The following is a 12,345-nucleotide window of genomic DNA, read 5'->3' on the forward strand; positions in this document are numbered from 1 at the left end:
GTTTATCCAGGTCCCATCTCCTTAAATTCCCACCTTTTTGCAGTTTCTTCGGTTTTAATCTACAGTTCATAACCAATAGATTGTGGTCAGAGTCCACATCTGCCCCTGGAAATGCCTTACAATTTAAAACCTGGTTCCAACATCTCTGTATTAGCATTATATAATCTATCTGATAGCTTCTAGTATCTCCAGGATTCTTCCATGTATACAACCTTCTTTTATGATTCTTGAACCAAGTGTTAGCTGTAATTAAGTCATGCTCTGTGCAAAATTCTACCAGATGGCTTCCTATTTCATTCCTCTCCCCCAATCCATATTCACCCACTATGTTTCCTTCTCTCCCTTTTCCTACTCTCGAATTCCAGTCACCCATGACTATTAAATTTTCGTCTCCCTTCACTACCTGAATAATTTCTTTTATCTCATCATACATTTCATCAATTTCTTCGTCATCTGCAGTGCTAGTTGGCATATAAACTTGTACTACTGTAGTAGGCATAGGCTTCGCGTCTATTTTGGCCACAATAATGCGTTCACTATGCTGTTTGTAGTAGCTTACCCGCACTCCTATTTTTTTTATTCATTATTAAACCTACTCCTGCATTACCCCTATATGATTTTGTATTTATAACCCTGTATTCACCTGACCAAAAGTCTTCTTCCACCTGCCAGCGAACTTCACTAATTCCAACTATATCTAACTTCAACCTATCCATTTCCCTTTTTAAATCTTCTAACCTACCTGCCCGATTAAGGGGTCTGACATTCCACGCTCCGATCCGTAGAACGCCAGTTTTCTTTCTCCTGATAACGCCGTCCTCTCGAGTAGTCCCCGCCCAGAGATCCGAATGGGGGACTATTTTACCTCCGGAATATTTTACCCAAGAGGACGCCATCATCATTTAACCATACAGTAAAGCTGCATGCCCTCGGGAAAAATTACGGCTGTAGTTTCCCCTTGCTTTCAGCCGTTTGCAGTACCAGCACAGCAAGGCCGTTTTGGTTAATGTTACAAGGCCAGATCAGTCAATCATCCAGACTGTTGCCCCTGCAACTACTGAAAAGGCTGCTGCCCCTCTTCAGGAACCACACGTTTGTCTGGCCTCTCAACAGATACCCCTCCGTTGTGGTTGCACCTACAGTATGGCCATCTGTATCGCTGAGGCACGCAAGCCTCCCCACCAACGGCAAGGTCCGTGGTTCATGGGGGTAGGGACATTAACATAGAGAAGCAAAATGGAGAAAAATCCTAAGCACATTATAAGCTGTGACTATATATAACCGTAATCAACAATATAACACAGCAATTAGCTTAATTTATTTCCCAGAAATCCCTAACAGAATAGAAAGAGTGATCCACAATGGAATTGTTCTATTTAGTATTGAATGTGTGTGAAGATTACTGCTAAGATTTTTTAATTCTTGTCGTAGCTTAATGTGAATGGATGCAGTAGAATACTGCATGCCTTTCTACACAACAGTCAAGCTGGTGTGATCCAAATGCAGATTGGCCTTTCTGCCTTGTATTAACTGAGTGAAAGCTGCTAATTCTTAAGAATAAGTTCAAATTGATAAGAACAAACAAAATAAAAGAAAATAAATTTTTAGAGGCCATTGTCAGAATTCCCAGACTCTTGAAGAACAGGGGTGAAAAGATGTTCACAAACTTACATCACTTACTGATTGAACTGCTCTTTTATGAGCCAAAAATACCCCATGTGGGTGGGCAGATTTATCACTGAATATAATGATGTATGCCAGAAGTGAATGAAAATAAGCTAAGAGGGCTAATTTTTGCACTGGACCCTCACTTACTGCAGACACTGTTCTAATGGTACATCCAGATTTCGAGCAATATCCTGAACATGGGCTGTCTGAACAATTCAAATATCTGGGTGTTCAGATAGTAAACTACTACAAGAAAGTCCACGTTCTTAGAAATTAGAATTGTTCAGACTCAATAATCATATGCCCATTCTGCTTAATATAAATGCATCCCACAACATTGTTAGAATAAATCACCATTTGTCTCTGCCCCACTTATATACATCTCCTCACCACATCCCATGCATGCAACACTACCCGACAATATTCACTCTTGCAATGGACAGCAGTCATTACATTTCGGCTCATCAGCATGTAACACAAGGAGGAGAGTATTCAGTATTCAGTTTATTCACCATTGACCACTTACAGCGGAATAGGTCTGAACATTAAATATACAATTAACAATAACTTTACAGTAAAGTTTTTACAATTTAATTCCTTTTCTTTTAGGAATATTCTTATACACTACTGTCAACGATTATTTCAAAATATTCTGTTATGTTATAAAATGAGTGTTTGAGTAACCAGTCATAAACCTTACGTTTGTGAGGGAGGGAGGGAGAGACGGAGGGAGGGAGAGACGGAGGGAGGGAGAGACGGAGGGAGGGAGGATATAATATCATCAAAATGTTTCTAATCCATCGAAAAATTTCATAATCACAAGACTAAAAAGCAGAAAAGAATTATCTGAATCAAAAACTTTTTAATACACTACATTTTAAAAATGAACTAAAAAGCATAAAGTAATGTCTCTTAGCTCCACACAGCTTCTTAACTTCATACACTTAGTCCTGAAAACTGTGACTGTGAATTTTTTAATAGCCATGAAAATACTTGTAAGATTATACCAAAAAACATGGGGCACATGCAATAAATCACTGGTGCATTAATATTTTATTTCCGAACCATAAGTATTATGTAATGCATGTACTCCTCATGTTTCATTATAAATCTTACAAGTATTTTCATAGCTATTAAAAATTAGCAATCGCAAATTTTCAGAAGTACGTGTATGCTATCAGGAATCGGTATGAGGCTTGGAGAAAATTATTTTATACTTTTCAGCCCATTATAAATGTATTTTATATTAAGAAGTTTTTGATTTAAATAATTATTATCACTTAGACAATATATTACATTAAGTAAGTTTCACTTTCCACATCGTACGGAGAGTCCATGGAACATGCTAACAACTAACAATCTTTTCCTTCACTAGTAACTTAAGTGACAAATCTCTTCATCAAGGCAAATAATTACAAAATAGGAGAATCTAAGAGTTCAGAAATGCTTCAGTTCTGTTAAGCTAAGAACTCATATGACTGAAAAAAAGTTATCTGTTGTGAAGCAAATCTTACCCCATACAACAGGTCCTCTCCTCCATTTCAAATCTGAAATTCTCAGTTATCAAACCAGATGCCCAGCTGGGCCCGTATTTCTCCAGTGCTGGCTCAAATGCATTGAACAGCCAGAGAATGAATTCTGAAGGATCCTGCTGGTCATTTACATTGTAGTCACTATTCAATGTGCCAAGCACTTCTGCAAGTTTCCTGAAAAACACATTTAAAAATACAATTTACAAGGAAGTTGCACAACAATGTGTAAAATGAAGGCAATTATTGAAACTTCCTGTAAGGTTAAAACTATGTGCCAGCCCAAAACTCAAACATGGGACCTTTGTATTTCATAGGCAAGTGTTCTACCAACTGAGCTACCAGAGAACAACTCGTGACCCTCCCTCACAGCTTTACTTCCATCATTGCCTCTCTCCCACTTTTATTTCCTTAAATAAATAAATAAAACTGGAATCGAATCCCAGTCTGGCACACAGTTTTAATCTGCCAGGAGGTCTCAAAACAGCAAACACTCCACTGCACACTGAAAATTCAATCTGGAGTGCAATTATTACTAAAACTGTATCTTCAAGGAGAAATGAATCTGCTTACAAAATGTCAAAAATTACATAGCTTAAGGAAGAAGGACACAAATCTGAGCCATTCCATCTACCACAAATCTATTCACACAAACTGATATCTGCATAAGCTCTTGTAAGACTTAACTCATGCTAAATTTTTTCATAGTGATAACTTCCCTATATCAATTAATACTGTTATGTATTTTCTTGAATACATGTTGAAAATATTTAATTCTGTTCTAATATCTCCATTTCTAATCATGTCTGTTCTTCTGCGGCCTATTGTCTTTCTTAGGAACTGCATCTCTGCTGTTTGAATTTTTTTTGTTAACCCAGCTTTCACTTTTATAGGAACCATCATTACTTTATAGATTTTCATGATGATCTCTTTTTGTACTTTATGGCCCAATGTACTGCTAATGGTACCACAGATAGCTTGGATTTGTGTATTTTGTTTTCAATATCAGAGTCAAAATCAACATTTAAAGTACAGCTTAAATAAGAGATTTGAGTCACTTGATATAAAACTGAATTATCTAAACCAATTTTTGATTGGACTAGATATTTTCCTTGGAATGCCACTATTTTTGTTTTATTGCTAGAAACTTTAAAGTTTTATTTCTTGCAAATTTTGTTCAGTTGGTATACTGATCTTTGGAGGTAATCTTCATTCTTTTGAATAATAATGATGTCATCAGCAAACGAAAGCCCATTCATTACTGGCAAACTCACATCACACACCGCAATGCCACAAAGTGGCATTCAGTCTCGTGGTGAGCAAAGATCATAGTCTCTTGGTTCATCAGTGTATATATTTAAGTAACAAATGCATTATGCATTTGATGTCTACAGCTGAAACAAGCTAATAAATATAAAATCAATAATATTAAATAGGAAATACTTTGTAACATTGTGCAAATTTATATTTATTAGATCACAAGCCAGCTTTCGGCTTCTTAGGCATCGTCAGGTGACGGCAGTGTCGCAAAAACAGGTAAAATGATTTGTGACTTACATAGATATTATTTATACGGAACATACAAAAGACAAAAAAATATGAAATTTACAGTGTTTACATAGGAAAGTATTACTTTTTTATGTCACACAAAATGAAATGAGTATATGGTATCGTTGGCCGGGAGGCCCCATATGGGGAAGTTTGGCCGCCAAGTGCAAGTCTTATTTCATTCGACACCACATTGGGTGATGAGGATGAAATGATGATGAGGACAACACAACACCCAGTCCACGGGCGGAGAAAATCTCCGACTCGGCCGGGAATCGAACCCGGGCATGCTTGCACAAGAGGCAAGCACGTTAACGCCCAGCTAAGCAGGTGGACTGTCACACAGAAATAGCTGCATTAACTAGATGGGAAAAATGAAGTTTTTAACATGGTGACACATTTAACAACAGATGAAAAATAAAGCTGAATTTACAATTTTAAGGTAGTATTTGTGGATAAAAGTTAATTTAATAGAGATGGAAAAAGGAAACTAAGTTTCATCACTTAATACTAAGCTCGCATTCAGTGTCATAAGTTTGTTGATTTCCATTATTTCCAGCAGGGTCATCTTGCTGCTGTTCTTAACACAATGAGGAACTTATTCTACATAATATGACTGAAATTTAAGTTTTACATTCTGTTAAGAAAAGCTGAAAGATGACCCTACTCAAATATCAATAAACACATAACATAGAATGCCGGTTTAGTACGAAATAACCAAACACAGTTTCCATTTCCACCCTGTTCGATTTAGTTTTAATTACAAATACTACATTACAATTGTAGATTCTACTCTATTTCTCAGCAGTTGTTAGATGTATCTCCACGTATAAAACTGTGTGTTTCCCTTTTTAGTTAATGGAACTTTAGTACGTAAATGCTCTATATTCATCATTTTTGTATCATTTGTATCTTTTGTAAAAGTAATATCTATGTGGGTGGCACATCATTTTATCTGTGTTTGCAACATACATTTGTCACCTGGTGATGGCAAAAGAAGCTGAAAGCCGGTTTGTGATCAAATATAATTTTGCTCATTTAATACTGTTATCCTGCTCTACTGTTAACATGCTCTGTCAAGCACCAACGGAAAATTCAGTTAATGAAAATAAAACTACTGCTGCTGCTGCTACCACCACCACAACTAAATGGCTATGGCTACTACTATCTTTTACTTAAACAAATGGTACCAACAGCTCAATATATACTAAGGTGACAAAAGTCATGGGATATCTCCTAACATCATGTTGGACCTCCTTTTGCCCAGCGTATTGCAGCAGCTTGATGGTGCATGGACTCAACGAGTCATTGGAAGTCCCCTGGCAAAACATCTGTGGTGTCACCGCCAGACACCACACTTGCTAGGTGGTAGCTTTTAAATCGGCCGCGGTCCGTTAGTATACGTCGGACCCGCGTGTCGCCACTGTCAGTGATTGCAGACCGAGCGCCACCTCACGACAGGTCTAGAGAGACTTCCTAGCACTCGCCCCAGTTGTACAGCCGACTTTGCTAGCGAAGCTACACTGACCAATACGCTCTCATTTGCCGAGACAATAGTTAGCTTAGCCTTCAGCTACGTCATTTGCTACGACCTAGCAAGGCGCCATTACCAGTTTATATTCAGTGTAATAATGTCTAACAAGAGCGATGCTCTCCAATTGTGGATTAAAGTTAAGTATTCCAAGAACTACGTTCTTTTCTTTATAGGATAATTACTTTACCTTGTTCCAGACCTCACGCCAATCTGCGTGAGCTTAGCGCGTGCCTTTCGACTACCTCCAAGTGGCTTGGCTGTCTTGCCGCGCCACTACAACATCAAACCATGGTGCCTCTATAACTGCCAGTACAGGATTTTGTGCTTGAACTGACCTCTCGACTATGTCCCATAAACGTTCGATGGGATTCACGTGGGCAGTCTGGCTGACCAAACCATTTACTCAATTTCTCTACAACATACGGTGGCCCAATGACACGGTGCATCATCATTCGCAAATTTCCATTGTTGTTTCAGAACATGAAGTCTGTGAATGGGTGCAAATAGTCTCCAAGTAACTGTACACAACTATCTCCACTAAATGATTTGTTCAGCTGGACCAGAGGACACAGACCATTCCATGTAAACATAGCCCACATCATTATGGAGCCACCACCAGCTTTGCACAGTGCCTTGTTGACAACATGGGTCCACGGCTTCATGGGGTCTGCATCACACGTGAACCCTAACAAGAGCTGTTACCGACTGAAATCAGGATTCATCTGACCGGGCCAGGCTTTTCCAGTCATCTAGCACCCAACCGATACGGTCAGGAGCCCGAGAGGGGCACTGCAGACAATGTCGTGCTGATAGCACTCACGTCGGCCATCTGCTGCCATAGCCCATTAACACCAAAGTTTGCTTCACTGTGCTAACAGTTGCTTGTCTGTTAGCACTGACAACTCTATGCAAATACTGCTGTTCTCGCATGTTAAGTGAAAGACCCGTATGAAGGACATAGTGATAGGCATCCCTGGGGTTGTGAAGCAGCTAAATGGGTTGAAAATAAATAAATCGCCAGGTCCTGATGGGATTCCAATTCGGTTTTACAGAGCGTACTCTACTGCATTGGCTCCTTACTTAGCTTGCATTTATCGCGAATCTCTTGCCCAACGTAAAATCCCGCGCGACTGGAAAAAAGCGCAGGTGACGCCTGTATATAAGAAGGGTAGAAGGACGGATCCTCAAAATTGCAGACCAATATCCATGACATCGGTTTGTTGCAGGATTCTTGAACATATTCTCAGTTCGAATATAATGAATTTCCTTGAGACAGAGAAGTTGCTGTCCATGCATCAGCACAGTTTTAGAAAGCATCGCTCCTGCGAAATGAAACTTGCCCTTTTTTCACATATCTTGCGAACCGTGGATGAAGGGTATCAGACGGATGCCATATTCCTTGACTTCCGGAAAGCGTTTGACTCGGTTCCCCACTGCAGACTCCTAACTAAGGTACAAGCATATGGGATTGGTTTCCAAGTATGTGAGTGGCTCGAAGACTTCTTAAGTAATAGAACCCAGTACGTTGTCCTCGATGGTGAGTGTTCATTGGAGGTGAGAGTATCGTCTGGAGTGCCCCAGGGAAGTGTTGTAGGTAAGCTGTTGTTTTCTATCTACATAAATGATCTTCTGGATAGGGTGGATAGCAATGTGTGGCTGTTTGCTGATGATGCTGTGGTGTATGGGAAGGTGTCGTCGTTGAGTGACTGTAGGAGGATACAAGATGACTTGGAGAGGATTTGTGATTGGTGTAAAAAATGACAGCTAACTCTAAATATAGATAAATGTAAATTAATGCAGATGAATACGAAAAAGAATCCCGTAATGTTCGAATACTCCATTAGTAGTGTAGCGCTTCACACAGTCACGTCGATTAAATATTTGGGCGTAACATTGCAGAGCGATATTAAGTGGGACAAGCATGCAATGGTAGTTGTGGGGAAGGCGGATAGTCGTCTTCAGTTCGTTGGTAGAATTTTGGGAAGATGTGGTTCATCTGTAAAAGAGACCGCTTATAGAACGATGGTGCGACCTATTCTTGAGTACTGCTCGAGTGTTTGGGATCCCTATCAGGTCGGATTGAGGGAGGACATAGAAGCAATTCAGAGGCAGGCTGCTAGATTTGTTACTGGTAGGTTTGATCATCACACGAGTGTTACGGAAATGCTTCAGGAACTCGGGTGGGAGTCTCTGGAGAAAAGGAGGCGTTCTTTTCGTGAATCGTTACTGAGGAAATTTAGAGAACCAGCATTTGAGGCTGACTGCAGTACAATTTTACTGCCGCCTACATTTCACGGGAAGACCACAAAGATAAGGTAAGAGAGATTAAGGCTCATACAGAGGCATATAGGCAGTCATTTTTCCCTTGTTCGGTTTGGGAGTGGAACAGGGAGAGAAGATGCTAGTTGTGGTACGAGGTACCCTCCGCCACACGGAGTATGTATGTAGATGTAGATGTAAATGTAGAAAGCTGTTGGCCATGCAATGTCTGAGATGAGAGGTAATTCTTGAAATTTGGCATTCTTGACACACTCTTAACACTGTGGATCTCAGAATACTGAATACCTTCATGAGTTCTAAAATGGAATGTCCCACGCATCTAGTTCCAACTACCATTCTGCACTCAAAGTCTGCTAATTCCCATTGTGTGGTGGTAATCATAGTGGAAACCTTTTCAAATGAGACACCCAAATAAAAATGACAGCTCTGCAAATGCACTGCCCCTTTATATCTTGTGTAAGCGGTACTACCACCATCTGTTTATGCGCAAATCGCTATCTGATGAGGTCTGCCACCTCAATGCAAAGTGATGAATGTTAAATGTAATGCCTCTTACCTTGCTTGTTCGTAGACACACTCTTGATGCCCAAGAGATCTCGCATAGTGTACCGTTAGTATGCACGAGATCAGTGAATTGTTCTCCACATTCACATTCTCAAATGCTTGTATCATGCTCTGCATGAAATTTTCCATGGAAAACAGAGTCTGCAAGGTAACGTTCATCCAGCATCTGTTGGAAGTCATTGGATTTTCCAGCCTATAAAGAAATTTCATTCATTACAAAAATAGAAATAAGATTTCTATAAAATGTCATATACAGCTTAAAATTTAAATTGTGATGAAGTAGGCCAGAAATATGAGACACTGTAAGACAGCTCAAGAATTAAATACATTGCGTCACAAAATCTACATCTACATCTACATTTATACTCCGCAAACCACCCAACGGTGTGTGGCGGAGGGCACTTTACGTGCCACTGTCATTACCTCCCTTTCCTGTTCCAGTCGCGTATGGTTCGCGGGAAGAACGACTGTCTGAAAGCCTCCGTGCGCGCTCTAATCTCTCTAATTTTACATTCGTGATCTCCTCAGGAGGTATAAGTAGGGGGAAGCAATATATTCGATACCTCATCCAGAAACGCACCCTCTCGAAACCTGGCGAGCAAGCTACACCGCGATGCAGAGCGCCTCTCTTGCAGAGTCTGCCACTTGAGTTTATTAAACATCTCCGTAACGCTATCACGGTTACCAAATAACCCTGTGATGAAACGCACCGCTCTTCTTTGGATCTTCTCTATCTCCTCCGTCAAACCGATCTGGTACGGATCCCACACTGATGAGCAATACTCAAGTATAGGTCGAACGAGTGTTTTGAAAGCCACCTCCTTTGTTGATGGACTACATTTTCTAAGCACTCTCCCAATGAATCTCAACCTGGTACCCGCCTTACCAACAATTAATTTTATATGATCATTCCACTTCAAATCATTCCGCACGCATACTCCCAGATATTTTACAGAAGTAACTGCTACCAGTGTTTGTTCCGCTATCATATAATCATACAATAAAGGATCCTTCTTTCTATGTATTCGCAATACATTACATTTGTCTATGTTAAGGGTCAGTTGCCACTCCCTGCACCAAGTGCCTATCCGCTGCAGATCTTCCTGCATTTCACTACAATTTTCTAATGCTGCAACTTCTCTGTATACTACAGCATCATCCGCGAAAAGCTGCGTGGAACTTCTGACACTATCTACTCAGTCATTTATATATATTGTGGAAAGCAATAGTCCCATAACACTCCCCTGTGGCACGCCAGAGGTTACTTTAACGTCTGTAGACGTCTCTCCACTGATAACAACAGGCTGTGTTCTGTTTGCTAAAAACTCTTCAATCCAGCCACACAGCTGGTCTGATATTCCGTAGGCTCTTACTTTGTTTATCAGGCGACAGTGCGGAACTGTATCGAACGCCTTCCGGAAGTCAAGAAAAATAGTATCTACCTGGGAGCCTGTATCTAATATTTTCTAGGTCTCATAAACAAATAAAGCGAGTTGGGTCTCACACGATCGCTGTTTCTGAAATTCATGTTGATTCCTACATAGTAGATTCTGGGTTTCCAAAAACGACATGATACGCGAGCAAAAAACATGTTTTAAAATTCTACAACAGATCGATGTCAGAGATATAGGTCTATAGTTTTGCGCATCTGCTCGACGACCCTTCTTGAAGACTGGGACTACCTGTGCTCTTTTCCAATCACTTGGAACCTTCCGTTCCTCTAGAGACTTGCGGTACACGGCTGTTAGAAGGGGGGGCAAGTTCTTTCGCGTACTCTATGTAGAATCGAATTGGTATCCTGTCAGGTCCAGTGGACTTTCCTCTGTTGAGTGATTCCAGTTGCTTTTCTATTCCTTGGACACTTATTTCGATGTCAGCCATTTTTTCATTTGTGCGAGGATTTACAGAAGGAACTGCAGTGCGGTCTTCCTCTGTGAAACAGCTTTGGAAAAAGGTGTCATCCTCTGTTTCAATGCCATCATCATCCCGGAGTGTCTGGATATGTTGTTTCGAGCCACTTACTGATTTAACGTAAGACCAGAACTTCGTAGGATTTTCTGTCAAGCCGGTACATAGAATTTTACTTTCGAATTCACTTAATGCTTCACATATAGCCCCCCTTACGATAACTTTGACATCGTTTAGCTTCTGTTTATCTAAGAGGTTTTGGCTGCGTTTAAACTTGGAGTGAAGCTCTCTTTGCTTTCGCAGTAGTTTCCTAACTTTGTTGTTATACCACGGTGGGTTTTTCCCGTCCCTCACAGTTTTACTCGGCACGTAACTGTCTAAAACGCATTTTACGATTGCCTTGAACTTTTTCCATAAACACTCAACATTGTCAGTGTCGGAACAGAAATTTTCATTTTGATCTGTTAGGTAGTCTGAAATCTGCCTTCTATTACTCTTGCTAAACAGATAAACCTTCCTCCCCTTTTTTATATTCCTATTAACTTCCATATTCAGGGATGCTGCAACGGCCTTATGATCACTGATTCCCTGTTCTGCATATACAGAGTTGAAAAGTTCGGGTCTGTTATCAGTAGGTCCAACATGTTATCTCCACGAGTCGGTTCTCTGTTTAATTGCTTGAGGTAATTTTCGGATAGTGTACTCAGTATAATGTCACTCGATGCTCTGTCCCTACGACCCGTCCTAAACATCTGAGTGTCCCAGTCTATATCTGGTAAATTGAAATCTCCACCTAAGACTATAACATGCTGAGAAAATTTATGTGAAATGTATTCCAAATTTTCTCTCAGTTGTTCTGCCACTAATGCTGCTGAGTAGGGAGGTCGGTAAAAGGAACCAATTATTAACCTAGCTCGGTTGTTGAGTGTAACCTCCACCCATAATAATTCACAGGAATTATCCACTTCTACTTCACTACAGGATAAACTACTACTAACAGCGACGAACACTCCACCACCGGTTGCATGCAATCTATCCTTTCTAAACACTGTCTGTACCTTTGTAAAAATTTCGGCAGAATTTATCTCTGGTTTAAGCCAGCTTTCTGTACCTATAACGATTTCAGCTTCGGTGCTTTCTATCAGTGCTTGAAGTTCCAGTACTTTATCAACGCAGCTTCGACAGTTTACAATTACAATACCGATTGCTGCTTGGTGCCCGCATGTCCTGATTTTGCCCCATACCCGTTGAGGCTGTTGCCCTTTCTGTACTTGCCCAAGGCCATCTAACCTAAAAAACCGCCCAGCCCACGCC

The 12,345-nt window shown here is 40.4% G+C and overlaps 1 protein-coding gene across 1 annotated transcript in view; it reads right to left on the minus strand.

Moving 5' to 3' along the window:
- Positions 1–12,345, minus strand: part of LOC126428177 (ubiquitin carboxyl-terminal hydrolase 29-like) — a 415,671-nt gene that overhangs the window by 80,898 nt on the left and 322,428 nt on the right. The window contains exons 6-7 of the mRNA XM_050090091.1: positions 9,116–9,316; positions 3,183–3,374 (exon numbers count right to left, since the gene is read on the minus strand). Coding sequence (XP_049946048.1) covers positions 3,183–3,374; positions 9,116–9,316 — 393 coding nt within the window. The remainder of the gene's footprint in view (positions 1–3,182; positions 3,375–9,115; positions 9,317–12,345) is intronic.

The sequence above is a fragment of the Schistocerca serialis genome, chromosome 12 (genome assembly GCF_023864345.2).
Source record: "Schistocerca serialis cubense isolate TAMUIC-IGC-003099 chromosome 12, iqSchSeri2.2, whole genome shotgun sequence".
In the NCBI taxonomy this organism is placed as follows: Eukaryota; Metazoa; Arthropoda; class Insecta; order Orthoptera; family Acrididae; genus Schistocerca; species Schistocerca serialis.